Here is an 18,024-nt window from a genome sequence, read left to right as displayed (position 1 = left end):
AATAAATATTCACTTGAACTGCTTACTTGAATTAAGTCAGGTAACCTTCCCTATGCTTGTTCCTAGAGGAGAGAATGCCAGTGTGGAAAAGTAAACAGGTAATGCAGATGCAGACAAATAAATATTTTAGGGTTTTCTCCATTTCAAGAAAATGTCATTTTAAAATACTCCTCAAACTGAATTTTAAATATTAATTGTAGTTATAATAACCAATGGCAATTAATATAACAGATAAGATTATTATAATATAATGATTAATTACAATATATAGCACTAGTATAGTACTTTAAGGCTATCAGCTAGATTTGGGGCAGTACAGGATTAGAGGCCCAGGTAACTACTCTGCCTGGCTACATTTTGTAGACATCTCATAATGACCCTCAAAATAACCCAGGGAAGAGGCACCCCCAATTTACAGAAGAAAAAATTGAGGCTGGGAAGCTAAGTGACTTATTCAGTATTACACAGATAGAGACAGAGATGGGATTCAGACTCAGGTTTCTTGACTCTAAGTTGAGTACTCTCTTATGCCACACTGTTGTTCCTAGATGAATTTGTAGAACACTAAGATTTATAGAGAATGTTTCCCTTGACAATAACCCTTAGGGTAGGCAGGATCAAAAGAACATAGATCCATGTCTGGAGGAACCTTAGAGACCATTGAATCTCCATTGGGTGGCCTTCTCCTATTTTAAAAATAAGAAAACTGGCCTAGAGAAGTCAACTGACTTGAGAGTAACATAGTAAGAATATGAGGTGGGATCTGAATCTGGATCTTCCTGACTCCAAGTCCAATGATCTATCACTGAACCTTTAAGTTTTAGAATCTGTTATCTCCATTTACAACTGAGTAAATTCATTAAAGATTTGTCTATGGTTTAGCAAGTGGGAGATCTTTTGACTCCAACTTCAGGTACCTTTCTAAAGTTATATCATAGTTACATCCATATTATTAGCATGTTACCTTGGAATATTATAGAGTAGTATCAGTTTGTAGTAGTTTATTATATGATGAAAGATAGGAAATACTGGCTGATGTACTTTTCCTGACTGTAGAATATTTCCATTTGGAGAGTATCATAAATATCTGGTAAATGTGATGACAATACAGCCCACAGTACCTGCTCTTCTTTACTATTCAAGATAATACCCTATGAATTTTTGTTATTTTCTAGTCATTTTTCAGTTGTATTTAACTTTTTTTGTGACCCTTTTTGTGGTTTTCCTAGCAAAGATACTGGAGTGCTTTGTCATTTTCTTCTTTAGTTTGTTTTACAGAAAAAAAAAACCGAGGCAAAGATTGTTGTGACTTGCCTGGGGGTCACACAACTAGTAAGTGTCTAAAGCCACATTTGAACTTGGGCCTTCCTGACTCTAGGCCCAGGGTTTTATTTACTGAGTCACCTAGCTATTCTATATGTATTCAAAGTAAGTGCTTAATAAATATTGATTGATGATTGATAGATATACCCTCAAACTTGCTGGTGCTTATTTGCCTCAATGATCTGATAGTTTGATATTCTTGTACAAGTTACTGTGAGAACTTAAAAATTTAAAAACAAAACCAGCATTAATTTAAAAAAAAAGGTTCACAGCATTTTGTGGATTCTTAAATTAGACCATGAGTTTCTCTGGGGTAAGGATTGTGTTTTGGCTTTCTTTGTATCCTCAGAAGTCAGCATAGGGTCTGGCACACAGTAGGTACTGAATAAATATTTATTGACTGACTTTTCTTTTTCATATATTTTCTTCTTCAAATTTAGATCCTAGGAAAAAAAATCATTGGAAACTCTAAGACCTCTGCTTCTTACTTACCTCTATTTAGGATTGATATCCAAAGTAGGTTTGAAGTATTTACTGCACTTATGTGCATATTTTTTGTAAAATAATCATGATAGGTAGCAATAATAATTCTTTATGAATGACAACCCTAGGGGTTATGTATTATTATCTTCCTCATTTTACAGATGACTAAACTAAGGTAGTCAGCAGTTACCTTATCTGCCCAGTGTCACACAATTAGCAAGTGTCTGAGGTCAAATTTGAGCTTAGATCATTTCACTCTAGGTCTGTTTCCTATCCACTGCATCACTTTGTTGACTCTAAAAATCAAACTATTGTTTCCATTTCCTCTATTTTATATGAAGTGTGACATTAAGCTGGATATTTATTCCCTATGAAGCACTGACTACCATGAATCAGCTTGGTTTATGTTGTCTTCTACTGAGTATGGGTCCTGAGGATGAGCTTTGTGGATTAAAAGATGATCTGCTGGCACACCTACATCAAAATTTCTTTAACATGGCCAGCTGAGATTAATCATTGGGCCAATGTACATTTGGCTTTAACTGGAGAATGTGAGACTAGCATTCTTCCAACAGCCTGTGCCTCTAAGAAGGAGAGGAGTATGCTTGAAATGGCCTCTGGTCAGAATTCCAGATATGAATTTCCACCATGGACAATGTCTGCATCCCTGAACTGTGCCACCTGGATAAAGACATGAGTTAATGTATATCTTCAAGCCATAAAGTCCTCATTCCTAAATAGTTAATTATATTCTAATTTCCCTTGCAAGAAAGATCTGAATCTAGGAGAAGAGCAACCTAGACTAAGAATTTCCATCTTCAATATGCCAGTTGCTACAGCCACTTCATAAAAACATGTCAGAGGCAGGTTGCAGGCCTCTGTCTTCTCCAAGTCTTATGTCTACAGATTATTTTAAGGTCTATCTTCTTTTATGATGACATTTCAATGCAGTCTTCTCTCAGTAATACTAGACCCTTGCCTTGCAAGTTCAGAAAGCTAGTAGAAAAGAAATCTACTGCTGATGCTGAACATTGGAAAAACAGAATATCAATTTCCTTTTTATCCCCCTTCTAGTAAAAGAAAAAAACAATCATCAACCTTTACCTCATTTATGAATCTTGGTAAGCAAAGCTACTTAAAGGCCTATAGTGCATGGAGGAGAAAATTCACAGGGATCGACTTACCTCTGTTGTATGTTTTGCCACATTTCCCACAATGACGATCACTTTCCCTTTGAAATTCTGGAGCATGGTAGTGGAAGGACCCTGGGAGAGCTCCCCTTCTGTGGTGAATGCAGAGTTGAAGGGAATACTGATGCTGCCTGAAATGTGGCCTCGGTTAAAACTGAGAATAGGAAAGGTCAAGGAAAATTCAGTGCAGACATGAAAGTGATGGGAAAACCTTATTTTTAGAGAAGTAGCAGAATACACACATAATCTTAATATTTATGGCATATTACATTTTTAGGGGTTTTTTTGCAAGGCAGATGGGGTTAAGTGGCTTGCCCAAGGCCACACAGCTAGGTAATTAAGTATCTGAGACTGGATTTGAACCCAGGTACTCCTGACTCCAAGGCCAATGCTTTATCCACTATGCCACCTAGCTGCCCCAGCATATCACATTTAAGATCAGAACATGAGAATACATTAATAATAGTAAGGCTGGGATTTGAACTCAGGGCTTCCTGACTGCACAGTGCCACCTAACTACCCAGAGATTATATCCTTTAAACACAAATCTTGAGACACCACAATCTTGGAAGAAACAAAGAGTGTGAAAGTAATGGAGAGGAAAGACACATCCCAAGCTGCAGCTTATTTATTTACACTGATGAAGAACCATGAAGGAAATTATCAAAGAAAGGATATGATTAGGAAAGGAGGTGGTTTATGAAGCAGTGAGAGAATGGGGGCACAAATGCAGCACACAACTGTCCTACTGTCCCCACAAAAGAAGAGGGGGGATGTCTTGTGGTGATATATAGGACAACATTATTATTATGAATTTCACTGGATATACATGAAAAATATATATATATATATATTAGTCATGTTGTAAAAGAAAAAATGGATCAAACCCCCCCCCCCAAATAAGTAAAAACAAAGTATGCTTCAAATTGTGTTCATACTCTTTCTATCAGTTCTTTCTCTGGGGAAGGATAACATTTTTCATCATAAATCCTTCAGAGTTGTCTTGGAGAAATCTATTGCTGAGAATAGCTAAGTCATTTATAATTGATCATTTTGGAATACAGCTGTTATTGTGTTCAATGCTCTCCTGGTTCTACTCTTTTCATCTGGCATCAGCTCATATAAGTCTTTTTAGGTTTTCTGAGAGAATCCTACTCATTGTAAAGTGATTTTTTCTAAAGTATATGTCTAATCACTTCATTCCTCTATTCAATAAACTCCAGTGGCTCCCTGATATCTTCAGGATTAAATATAGAATCTTCTGCTTGACTTTCAAAGCCTGCCATCATCCTGCTTTTCTTTCCAGTCTTCTATACTTTATTACCCCCTATGCACTCTATAATCCTATGTTGTTCTTACATCTTCTCAACCAGCCTCATGCCTCTAATGCTTTCCCTTCTTACCCCTGTTTCCTGGTTTCTGTCTTCCTGGAAATCTCAGCACATAGCCCACCTTCTGCTGCCTTTCCTGGTTTCTCCAGATGCTGCTGCTGCCTTTCTTGATAATTTTACATGTAATTTGTATGTACCTTTTTGCTTACATGTTGTTTTCCCCATTAAAGTGGAAGCTCCTTGAGGGCAAGAATGGCTTTTGCCTTCTTTCATATACCCAAGAATTTAGCATAGGAAGAGTTTAAAAAAATGCTTGTGAAACTGCCATTTCAATTTGGGGGAAAAAAGCAAATAATTGATCAAGAAAACATGAAATTCCTCAGGGAACAATGTTTAGGGATTTCCTAATGTTGTATGGAAATAGCTGCTATATAGAAAAGCAAGTTCTAAATGGTGTTTGTGAGTCAGGGGAGTACCACTGCCTGTCTTGATGGGGATGCTTCCAGTTTCCCTCTTTTAGACTCAGCTGACTCCTCTTTTCAGTCATCTTCCCCTTGAAAGGAGAGTACTGCTGCCATTCTTTCAGGGATAGTCATTGGAATTGTTATCACCTGTGTTTCTATACTACCCACACTGCCACAGCATTTCTCATTGACCTGAAATCTAAGAAGTACAAAAGGAAGATTGTTAGAAACATTCTGGGATTGTTTTTCATGATGCATCTTTATAGATATCAAATGTAATTATAATGCATTTTTCTTCTTTCCCTTAAGTACCTATCCATGCTGAAAACCTGAAAAGATGCTTGTGTATCCAGGGAAGCCTTTCTTCCTTTCAAGCCAGTCTCCTCTTCACAAAAACTCTTTTGTTTCTCTAGAGCCAATCTCACAGAGAGCTTACACTTTTTTTTCTCAAGCCATAACAAAGGCTTAACAATAAACCCCATTAAAAAAAAAACACCCCTCAGTATCCCTCTCTCCCCTCAGCCAATTTGAATCAAGTCTTTAGGATCTTTATTCAAAAAGATTTAAAAGAGAGAAAATGCTTTTCAAGTTTAAAAAATAAAGGGGTATCTTTAGGGACATCTAGTTTAGTCAGTTGTCGAAATGGAGAAAATTGTCAATGACTTTTCTCGACTGATGGGTTACTTTGTTGCCTCCGCTGTTTCCTGGGCCATGTTTCAATTTTTAAAAAAAAACATTGTTACTCTTTCCATTTGGATTAGGGTTCTTTTTCATTTTCATTTTCAGAGAGAGAGAGAGAGAGAGAGAGAGAGAGAGAAGGCATTTGTGGCTACTTTCCCTTGCAATGAGTGTGACTAATCATTTCCTATTCTTAATTTTTTTTAAGGTTAAGGGAAGAAAAGCATCACAGAACCTCAGGAAATGTCAAAGAAAGATAGGAGTGACTCCAACATCCTGGTAGTCATTGCTTAATCAACCAAATTTGGAAGAGGTTAAGAATTAATGATGACTGATATATCCCTCTTGGATTTCATCAACACAGGGAGTTTACAGATTTGAACATATTCAACATGTAAAAAAATGGTAGTTTCCATGAACAATAGCTATACTGCCCTCAGCACATTGCTTTGACAGTACTTTCACTCTTGGTAAATAAGTACCTTCAAATCCAAGTTTCTCACACTACCAATTAAGAACCAGACAGCCTGAATGAGCCTAGAGAATTTATCCTTATTTGTCAATCCTAAATCAGATTTCCAGAGATAGTTCTTTGTTAGACATAACTCTAATAACCAGCAGTGTTCTTTTTTTTCTTAGTGTTTTAATAGCAAAGTATAAATCATTTATACTCAAGGATCACTGAAGGTTAGGTCATAGGAATCCCACTTTTTTTTAAAGTAACTTGGATTAATTATATGAAGGGTCACAAAGTATGTGATATCCTGAGAAAAATGAAATTATTTATTAAAGCTTATTTTTGCTTACTACACACAATGTGGATGGTACCTGGGAGAATGAAAATTTAGTAATTCCATCTTTAGTAGTCAAGGCAATAAAAAAGCAAATTCAAAGAGTGTGTTTTGATTTATGATGTTCACTCATACATATTTGGGAGTTTCTGTACATCTGGATGAGTTTCAGAAAAGTTAAGACTGGTCTCTTGAATTCAAAAGTGGGAGTGTGTGCATTTTCATACCAGTTTACCACTCCTTTAGGCAAAGGGGTCCTTCAATCACAAACAATCTGAACAAGATGTTGCTTGAGTTTTCTATGGGTCATGTCCTTTGGTCAGAGGAATAAACACATTCCCAACATGGATAATGAAATACTTAATGAATTAAGACTTTAGTCTGAATTTAACTGATTAAGGACAGGTGGCCCTTAACAAAACTCAAAATACGGCCAAGTCGTTTTTAAAAAAAGTTGTCAATTTAATATCTTCTTCTGAACTTTCTAAGCTTAGGTAAGGGAGGAAATATATACAAAAAAGGCCAGGAAAAATACAAGTAAAAAAATGTCATCCATTATTCCCATTGTAGCTCAAACAAAAAGTAATGGAAAATATTCAAAAAATATCTACTTTTCTTATGAAACTTCCAATCCAAATACGTTTAGGTAAGCATGGGAACCATTTGAATGAGCATCTTGGAATCTTTCATTCTTAACTGCAATGCTGCCAAACAGGGCAAGAAGAATAGGGGTAGCCTAGCTGCACATTTTTTTTAGGGTTTTTTTTTTGCAAGGCAAATGGGGTTAAGTGGCTTGCCCAAGGACACAGCTAGGTAATTATTAAGTGTCTGAGACTGGATTTGAACCCAGGTACTCCTGATGCCAGGGCCAGTGCTTTATCCACTGTGCCACCTAGCCACCCCCGTAGCTGCACATTTGTGCATTTCCAATGGCCATAATTTTGTTTTTAAATCAAGTTAGACAATCTACATATACTGAATTATTCAAGTAACTGATTTTTCCTGGTCATTCCTGGAGACTCATCATTTTCAACCTAAAATCTTATGGGCAAAAGAAGGGAAAAGTATATAACATGAAGAGGTCAGTTTTTGACTCTTATTCCCATGATTTTTCTGACTTTTGAAGCTATTTCTTTGATCAGCTTCTCAGATCTTTTCAATATACATATTAAAAAAAATTAAGGCTCTGAAAAATGAGCACATCATAAAATGCTGCAATTTTTGTCTGGATAGAGAAGGGTAGTAATGGAGTGAAGAACCTGCCAGTTTATGGATATATGAAGTCCTTCAAAATCCTCTGACCAAATCTAACTGCTCAATTCTGCCATGATCTGGCCAAGAGAATAGGGTGTTAAAATATATCCTGAGAGGGGTGCCTAGGTGGCACAGTGGATAAAGCACTGGCCCTGGAGTCAGGAGGACCTGAGTTCAAATCCGGCCTCAGACACTTAATAATTACCTAGCTACGTGGCCTTGGGCAAGCCACTTAACCCCATTGCCTTGAAAAAACCTAAAAAAAATAAATAAAACCATACTAAATATATTCTGAAATAAAGTGTTTTCCCTTTGCCCTAGGGACTTTTGGTTTCATTATAGTGGACTTTAATGGAAAAAAACAAGCAGATATAGGTCCTGTATGTTAAATCAAGTTTATAGATGAACACACCAATATACCTATTTTTGGATTAGGACTGTAACTTTATTGCTTTCTTTGAATTTAGGGTTTAAGAATCCTGCCACGCTATCGTTTGCTGTACAATGTCAAACATTCAATACATTCCCAGATATTCTTGAGTGGGGTACTGTACTACCCTGCTTTAGTAAGATTTCAGTGTTAAGAGAAAGGTGGCATAGAAATTAGTCAATTAGCTGAGGATGACATGGCTGGTATGGGTCTAAAGTCAAATCTGAACTCACAAAGATGGACCATCCTGACTCCAAGCTGTACTGAAAGCACTGTGCCAGCTAGCTGTCCTGTGTCTGACTCTGTGGTCCTTTTGGGGTTTTTTGGTAGAGATACTAGAGTTGTTTGCCTTTTCCTTCTCCAGCTCATTTTACAGATGAGGAAACTGAAAACAGGTGAAGTGACTCGCCCAAGGTCATACAGTGTCTGAGGCCATATTTGAACCCAGGAAGATGAGTCTTCTTGATTTTAGACCCAGTACAATATTCACAGCTCCAACCATTTCCCTAGACACAGGCACTATGCTAAGCAAAACAGATAACTCCCCAAAAGGTATATATGATGGTCCCTGACCTCAAGGAGATCACTCATCCAATCTGTAATCTCCTTTGCCCCCAGAGAGATACTGGCTGATGCTGATGGGCCATAGGGAGAATAAGATGGCCCCCAAATTCCCCTGGCTGTCAATTTACTGTCATTTGACCACATCCAGGTAGCAAGGTGTTAACAACAATTCCTACCAAATCCCACAGCAGTTTTCAGTCTGGTTTTAGAAAAAAGTCAGGGAAGAGGTAATGCCTACTTTAGCTTTGAATGACAGGGAACAAAGACTGCATCATGCTTAAAAATCTTAAAATACCAAGTCTACCAGGAGTTTACATCCATAGGCAGGAGAGACAAAGAGTTAACTGCATAATTTGCACAGGGAATCTTATTCATTACCAGCAGAGGGCTCTATTGTGGGACTGTGTCATGGGAGCAATAGATGGGAAAAACACAGCATATGTGGTGTTTGCAATAAGGTTGTACTACAAGTAAGATTTGCTGTGAGATGGTAGACCTGATTTATTAGAAATCCAATGGGCAGGACTGTGGTATTATGGGTTAAGGCATGAAAGAGATGACTATTGAGGCAAACCCACTCATTTAATGGATGAGGAGCTGAGACCCAGAGGGGTAGAGTGATTTATTTTCCTAGAGTCACAAATCATAAATACCTGAACCTAGGAATTTCTGATTCCAAGTTCAGTGTCCTGTCAACCACACAATACTTGCCTTTCATCTGGTACAACTAATGAAACCTCTATTCTCAACAAAGGCCTGAAGATTTCTCATATAGGAGAGCCTCCTATTTCCCAAGGCAATCCAGAATATCAGTTGTGATTGCTAGGAAAATTTTCTTTTTATCAAATTAAAATCTACCTCTCTGTAACTTCCATACATAAAGCCTAATGACCACTTGAGAGCATCTGTATGACGTATTGTACAAGCTTATAACTGCATTTCTTTTGACAAAGGGCAGTGAGGTGGCACAGTGGATAGAATGCTGATTTTGAAGTCTGGAGGACGGGAGTTCAAATCTGGCTGCAGACACCTGACACTAGCTAGTGACCTTGGCAAGTCACTCGATTGCCTTGCATTTTGGGACTATCTCCAGTCATCCTGATTCCTATCTGGCCCCTGGACCCAGATGACTCTGGAGGAGAAAGTGAGGCTGGGGACAGAGCACAGCCCCCTCACTCAAAACTAATTCATGCTTGTGATGGCATCACCTCCCTGATATTGTAGTCTTCTTCTAGAATGAAGGACAAACATTATAACAAATATTTGAAAATACTTGAAAACACCATCCAAGTTCTCCCTGCTCCCAATCATCTCTTCTCTGGTTTAAACAATCCTTCAAGTGATCATGATATGATCTTGTTTTTTTTTTTTTAAACCATTGTTTATCCTCCTCTAGTGGGACTTAGAACTGAATATAATAATCCAGATATGGTCAGACTAGGACAAAGTAAAATGGAAAAAGGAATTATAATCCCATCCTTCTAAAACTATGGCCCTCTTAATGTTGTCCACATTAGCTTATTTTATTCACCATAGACACAGGCACACAGACACACAGATACACAGACACACACATGCATACCCAAACACCAAATCACATTACTGGCTCATATCAAGCTTTTCCACAGTTCATTAAACCTCCAAGCCCTTTTCAGACTAACTAGTCTCTAGTCCTGTTGTCCCCATCTTGTTCTGGTGAAACTGATGGAACCCAAATATATGCTGACATTTATCCTTATTGCATTTCATCTTATTAGACTTGCTTCCATGTTCTAATTTGCAATGGTCTTTTTGTGGTTGCAAATTGATAAAGCACTGGGCTGAGAATCAGGAAGTCAGATCTGTCTGGCCCTCAAATACTTATTAGTTGTGTGACCCTGGGCAAGTCACTTATGTTTGCCTCAAATGGAAAATGGGGATAAAAACAGTACTTACCTTGCAGTTTTTGTGAGGATCAAATGAGATATTTGTAAAAAGTGCTTGTTATATGTAGGTGTTATGTAAATTCTTATTCTTTCCCTTTTCTTTTTCTCTTTGTTGTTTGCTAGTTATACCTGCTAGATTTGAGTCATCTGAAAATTTGATAAGCATGTCACCTGTACTGTTTGCCAAGTCACTGCTTAAAAATATTAGATAGCAGGGGGCCAAAAAGCATATTCTTGGGGTATTCTGGTAACTCCTTTGGAGATCTTTCCCATAAATATTCAAGGTGAACTTCAAAGCAACGCTGGATAATTGATGGATGGGGTCAATAAGGCTTCAATTCCAAATTCAACTTGTCACCTCTCCAACCACAAGTCAGGTAGCATTTCTTAGGCACTTACTAAGCTTTAAGACTATGCTAGGAGGGGAGATACAAAGGGACCAAAGACAGTGCAAGCCCTCAGGAAACTCATAGTCTAAGAGAGGAGACAATACACAAACAATTCAGAACAAGCAATATATACTGTGAAGTTTTTAGAATTGGACATGCAATACCCTTTGATCCAGCCAACCACTACTGGGTCTATACCCTGAAGAGATCATGAAAAAGGGTAAAAATATCACTTGTGGGCGGCTAGGTGGCATAGTGGATAAAGCACCAGCCCTGGAGTCAGGAGTATGAGTTCAAATCTGGTCTCAGATACTTAATAATTATCTAGCTGTGTGGCCTTGGGCAAGCTACTTAACTCCATTTGCCTTGCAAAAAAAACCTAAAAAAAATCACTTGTACAAAAATATTCATAGCAGCCCTGTTTGTGGTGGCAAAGAATTGGAAATTAAGTGAATGTCCTTTAATTGGGGAATGGCCTAGCAAACTGTGGTATATGTATGTGATGGAACACTATTGTTCTATTAGAAACCAGGAGGAATGGGAATTCAGGGAAGCCTGGAGGGATTTGCAAGAACTGAAGCTGAGCAAGATGAGCAGAACCAGAAGAACATTATACAGCAACATGGGGGTGATGATCAATCTTAATGGACTTGCTCATTTCACCAGCGCAACAATCAGGGACAATTTTAGGGTATCTGTGAGAATACCATCTGTATCCAAAGAAAGAATTGTGGTATTTAAACAAAGACCCCAAACTATTACCTTTAATTTTAAAAAGTTATCTTACCAAGTAATTTTGCTATCTCTCATATTTTATTTTTCTTTAAGGATATGATTTCTCTCTCAACACATTCAATTTTGATCCATGTATAGAATGGAAACAATAGACTGCCTTCTGTGGGGGTGAGGGGAGGGAAGTGAGATTGGGGGAAAAATTGTAAAATTGTAAATTGTAAAATTCAACAAACAACAAAAAATAAATTACTCAAAAAAAAAAACTGGTCATGCAAGAAATGGGCCTTATCTACCTCTAATGATTTTAGAAGATTTGGTCTTCTGAATCATTTCTGATGGTTACAGACCAAAACAAGAATAATCATGTTTAGGACTACGGGTGTATGTCAAACATTAGCTTTGACTTCAACCAAATGAGAATGAGTCTCCTCTAAAGAGTTTCTGTTTAGAAAATGGATCAACAGTTATACCAATTAGACCACACAGAATATAAATTCCAGGAAATTCTAACAACTAAATATTTGGAACTACCAAAGAATACAACTCTTTAAAGCCTGCATCACCTTTTCACATATCAAAATTACCATCACAGTGGAAACATTTTCTCAGGATCATCCAAAATAGCCCTCATAAGCATCACAAACTCATCAGAAACTGAACTCATTATCTGTTCCAGGCCATCCTCTACACTAATGCTAAAGTAATTTTTGAAGCCTAAATTTGCAGATTTAGGTGTCATCTGCAAAGCGATGATAAATGAATCTATGGGAACGGATATGATCACTAAGAAAAAGAAAGCAGAAAAAGATGAAGGCTCAAGATAGAGTTCTGCAATACATCCAAGCATGGGGGTAATGAGAGCAGGATATGGGCTATAATCCAGCAAAAATAGCTACCAGAATAGTACAATGTCATGAAAACCTAGGTTGAGAGTATTAAAGAGATGGGGTAGTCAAGAAGGATGAAGACTGAGAAAAGGTCTATATATTTGGAAATTAATTTGAGATTTGGGGCTCAAAAAAAAAGAAACTGCAAGAGATAAAGGAAGGAAAGAAAATAGCAGCAGTCCATGTAATGAGCTTCTATCTGAAGACCTCTATTGATGAGGAAACTGCTACACACAAGGACATTCTGTATAGCTGCAATCAAACAATTTTCACTTAAATTAAACCAAAAAATCTGCCATTGAGACTGTAGGGAAGACACTTTTGGGAAAGCAAGGACTTTCCATTTAATGCAGAAGTAGCCTATTCTATTCATTCCTAAATCTACCTTCTTCAACTGAATTCCACACATGTTTACAGATAGTATACTTATTAGGTTTGTATATGATAAGAAGCTAGGACAGATAACTAATGTACTGATAACAGGATCAGATTTCAAAAGAACTGGCTAGTTTTATTCAGTAAGGAAAAAGTTTATTAAAAATTAATGTCAAGTTTTACACTTTGTTTTCAGTTCACGTGAAGAGGCCTTGGGATTTTCAGTGGACTAGGACATCTATAAGAAATAACACTCTGACACGGTGGCTGAAAAGCTAATATGATCTTTGTCTATGTTAATGGAAACATCATCCCCCAAAAAAGTCCAACCAAGGTTGGACTGTAACTGTAGGACTGTATTCAATTTTGGATGCCATATTTTAGAAGGGATACACCAACAAGATGGAGCTCATTTAGAGAAGGACAAGGTCTATTTGTGGAGACAGAATCCCTTCTACTTGGTGACTGATGAAGATCAGTCAAGGCAAGGACATTCATTTTGTAGAAGAGGAAACACTGTCCTCAAGTTTTTTAAAGACCGTCATATAGAAGATATGGTTATTCCATGTGGTTGGAAGAGAATGGCACAGTGGATAGAGCACTGTCCTTGGAATCAGGAGGATGGGAGTTCAAATCCAGCTCAAACATTTACTAGCTTTGTGAACTTGGGCAAATTACTTAGCCCTGATTGTCCCACATCTAGGTCATCTCCAGCCATCCTGATTTGCATCTGGCCACTGGACCCAGAGTGTTCAAGAAGAGAAAGTGAGGCTGGTGACAGCAACCCTCATCAGATTCATGTGCTTGTCTTGGTATCATCACCCTGATGCTGTGGTATTCTTTGGGAAAAAAAATGAAGGACAAACATTCTCTTAGAAGGAAGATTTTGAAGAAATTCCTAACAATTAGAGTGATATAAAAGTAGAATGTACTGCTCAAGGCAAGTGAGTGCTCCCAACACTGAAAATATCAAATGGAAGACAAAGGAATGTTATAGAAAGGATTCTTGTCAGGACTACCTGTAAGTTTCTTAGTTTCATTCCTTATAATTTTGTGATAGGTATAAACTTGGTGATGTGATGGGTAAATGTTTAACAACTGGCTCTCCAAAATAAAATTGTACATGTTTTTAAATTTAATATGCATTATTAACATTTTCTCCATCATTTTAAGTTAAGACCATCTACAAAGAAGAAATCTACAAAAGAAATAAATCAAATCCTCTTTTTTAGTGATTTCTAAGATATAAATGTTTGTTACACTGAAAAATTAAAAAATTGGCTCTTCTGTGTTGGTTCAAACTGGATCTAGCTCATCTCTAGCTACAATTCACATGAATATTATGATGGTTGTGAGAGAAAGGGAATTTAAAGATGATTTTAAGGCTTTGAATCTAGGTGACTATAAAATAATTGAAATTATTATATATATAGGCAGATTAAAATGATTAAAGCATTATAGTATAATATGGTGTTGGATGTGGCATCAGACAATATGAGTTTTGGTACTAGTTCTGTTTCTTCCAGTGCTAAAATTGTGAACTTATTTTTAAAACATCCCATTTATAAGCACTAGTAGACTGGTTTACTTATATAAATATGGGAAAGTTATGACAGAGAGAGTTTTCCTATTCAAATAACTAATTTAATAAAAGCAAAAAAAATGAAAATGATTAAGGAAGAAGATGAAATATTTGGGACCAGATTTTGAGCACAATTCAAAATTAATTTACTTTGGGGAAAGTGATGATGAATGCAGAGTTTCTTTTCTCCTAATCTAAAGAAAATAGAAATTTTGGCATAAGGAAAATGGAATTACTTCAAGACCACACTAGAATCAAACAAAGAGCCATTTCTTATCAAATAATTTGAAAAAAGTCACACAAATTCCCAAGTTTAATTATAATTATAAGGATTTACTTTGGCAAGGACCAATAGTCCATGAAGATAAATGGGAGAATACATTTTAAAAATATATACATACAAGAATTTTGGAGGGTTTTACTTAGGATGTATCAAAATATAAGTTTAGATAATGTCGGGGAAGTCTTAAACAACAAAGACACAGATTAAAATCTTTATAATTAAGTCAGGTTGTAGACAGACAAACCTTTCAATTCTGTCCCCAAAATATGCTTAAAAAGGGAGATAAGTTAAAAACCATGACACTGCATTTTGATTGGCTGTCTATTCAAAGTCAAAATACTAGCTGATTTGGCCAATTCAGTGAATAAAAATCAATCCAACTATCATTTTACCCATTAACTGACTCCAAGCATAAAGTGCAATAGCTTTGAGGACTCAAGAGATCGTTTCAAGATTTACAGGCAATTTTGAAATACTTAAATTGACTCTATAAAAACTCAACTTTAAACACAATTTCACAGTGATATTGGAGTACTATTAGATAGGCTGCCTTATCCTTAATATTAGATTCTATTTTCAATCAACCCCATTCAATCACTATAACTATGGAGGCCCAAAGTGATTACCAAATGTAGCAATTCCTATCTCCTAGCAGAGATAAAACTTTTCACAAAGGAAAAGGAAAAGTATCAATTAAACAAACATTTATTGTTAATGACTAATTTTATTAATTAAATATAATTATTTATTATTAATTGTGTACATATATGTTGTTGCTCAATCATTTTCTAGACATGTCTTACTCTATGTGATCTCATTTGGGATTTTCTTGTTAGAAATATTGAAGTAGGTTACCATTTCCTTTTCCAGCTCACACTTACCCAGAATATCATACAATACAATATAATAAGATACTATAGAGTACAATGCAATATAATATAGGAAGACCTCATTGTGACTTGGTCAGTATTTTTTTTCCTTGATCTATTTGTTGCTTAAAGATCAGTTGACAACAGAGGAAAATATACTTAGGGTTTGAGAAGAACTTAGAACAAAAATATAATCAAGCTTACTGAAGAATCTTTTGAGGAACATCACAAAATTTGAAAATATTTTCCTTCTTTCTAACATATGTGGCTTTGGGTTCTTTTTTTTTTCAGTTTTTGCAAGGCAATGGGGGTTAAGTGGCTTGCCCAAGGCCACATAGCTAGGTAATTATTAAGTGTCTGAGGCTGGATTTGAACTCAGGTATTCCTGACTCCAGGGCCGGTGCTCTATCCACTGTACCACCTAGCTGCACCAACGCCACCTAGCTGCCCTGTGGCTTTAGATTCTTAAAAATGATAACTATTCTGTGGTAGGTAAGAAAGTAAGAAAGCCTGGAAAGATATAACTTCTCAAATTAAAGGCAACTTCATACAAAATGATCTTCTTTTTGAGGGATTATCTCATACTTTCCACAAATTCCATTAACATCGCTATGCAAATGACTCTTAAAAATATAGATAATCAGACCCTGTCTAATTCTGCTTCTGAAATCCATTCCCTCATCAATGACTACTTATTGGACAACTCCAGTTTAGAATGAATGTTCCATTTGCATTCGACTCAATATATCCAAAACAAAACTGTTCTTCTCCCTCATCCCACCTTTCCTCCAAACTTCCTTATTTCTTTAAAGACAACATCTTCCCAGTCATTCAACTTTGCAACTTCCCCCATCAGTTGCTTTGTCTTGATATATGTGTATGTAGAGCCAACTGGATGGAGTGTAAGAGCCTGAAGGTCAGAAAGACTCTTTTTCTTGAGTTCAAATTCAGCCTCATTTACTTCCTCACTATATGATGCTGGATAGATCACTTAATTTTATTTCATTTCTTCATCTGTAACATAAGTTGAAGATCATTTTGAGGTCTTCCTATATTATATTGCATTGTACTCTATAGTATCTTATTATATTGTATTGTATGATATTCTGGGTAAGTGTGAGCTGGAAAAGGAAATAGCAAACCATTCTAGTATCTCTGCCAAGAAAACCCCAGATGGGGTAACAAAGAGTTATGAAATGACTCAATAACAATAAACAAAATAGTACTAATATGGAATAAGCCTTTTACTTTCCTTGACTTTTCTTAATTCTGAGGAAGGAAACAGTAATTGTAATTCGATCTTGGCTGAGTAACATTATATAGGCCAAATTCTGCCTGAGAATACATGAAATACAAAGACCAAACAATTAGATACTTGTTCAATTTTATCTTGTAAATAAATCCTGTCTTTCTATACAATGTTTACACATTAGATATAAATTTATTTAACAATTTGCAACAAATCATTTATTTTCTAAAACTTCTTGAAACCTATATCCATTTGGGTGTGGGGAACAAATTATACTCTAAGCATCATTATGAAAAATATTGAGCTAATGCATGCATTTAGATAAACAAACAGGTTGTTTTACTGAAATCAATTTGTCTTTTTGGGTAAGTAGTGTGATTATTATCTCTTTCTAAGAATGGTCTTCCTGAGAAAAAAAAGAAACGAAAAGGGAGGAAGGGAATTTGAGCAGGTGGTCACATTTCCCTTTGGCAACTATCTGTAGAGGGGGTTACACATTTAGCCCAATTTGGAAACACTTGCTCTCTCTTTAGTTCCTGTTGGTAGTGATCCTTTGCTTTTGAAAAGGACCAATGACAACACAAAGATGATATCTTGACTTTTGTGTTAGATTGAGGCAGGACTATGCAAAGTTTCAGTCATAAGACTCTCTCCTCCAGAGTCATCTTTTGCAAGACATAAGTCAAGATGACTGGACAGATGCAGTGGGTGGCCTTGGCCTTTCTAAATTAAGGTCTTTTCCAGGCCTCAGTTTTTGTGAGGCAACACCCAATCAATGACTAAGTGATAGGCCAGAATTGATACAAAAGAACCAGAAAATATTTTACTACCATATCCACAGCTCCATTTCCCATTAGAATATAGTTTTGAGAGTGAATTTAATTTGAGATGAAAGATCTTCTTAAATCTCAATTACAAGAAACCAGGTGAGAGAGAACTTTCATTCTGAAGTAGAATGGCTAGAAACCCATGGAAAAAATGAGTAAAAGCTGAAAAGGAAAATCAAGATCTTCATGGCTTCAGATGTAATAGTATAATAATAGAATACGCAGCTAGGTGCTCTAGCAATATCATCTCATTCAGTCCTAACAATAACCCTGGCAGGCAAGTAGGTACTAGTATTATCCACATTTTACAGTTGAGGAAATTGAGGTAAACAAGTGTTAAATGACTAGCCCATGGACACAGTGAGCAAATGTCTGAAAACAAATCTGAACACAGG

The 18,024-nt window shown here is 36.4% G+C and overlaps 1 protein-coding gene across 1 annotated transcript in view; it reads right to left on the bottom strand.

The window, feature by feature from the left end:
- LOC141517585 (TBC domain-containing protein kinase-like protein) overlaps positions 1 to 18,024 on the bottom strand; it is a 130,826-nt gene that overhangs the window by 21,825 nt on the left and 90,977 nt on the right. Inside the window, exon 6 of the mRNA XM_074228752.1 lies at positions 2,991 to 3,150. Coding sequence (XP_074084853.1) covers positions 2,991 to 3,150 — 160 coding nt within the window. The remainder of the gene's footprint in view (positions 1 to 2,990; positions 3,151 to 18,024) is intronic.

The sequence above is a fragment of the Macrotis lagotis genome, chromosome 3, assembly GCF_037893015.1.
Source record: "Macrotis lagotis isolate mMagLag1 chromosome 3, bilby.v1.9.chrom.fasta, whole genome shotgun sequence".
NCBI lineage: Eukaryota > Metazoa > Chordata > Mammalia > Peramelemorphia > Peramelidae > Macrotis > Macrotis lagotis.
The sequence above is the reverse complement of the archived record's forward strand: the minus strand, read 5'-3'. Positions and strand labels throughout refer to the sequence as shown.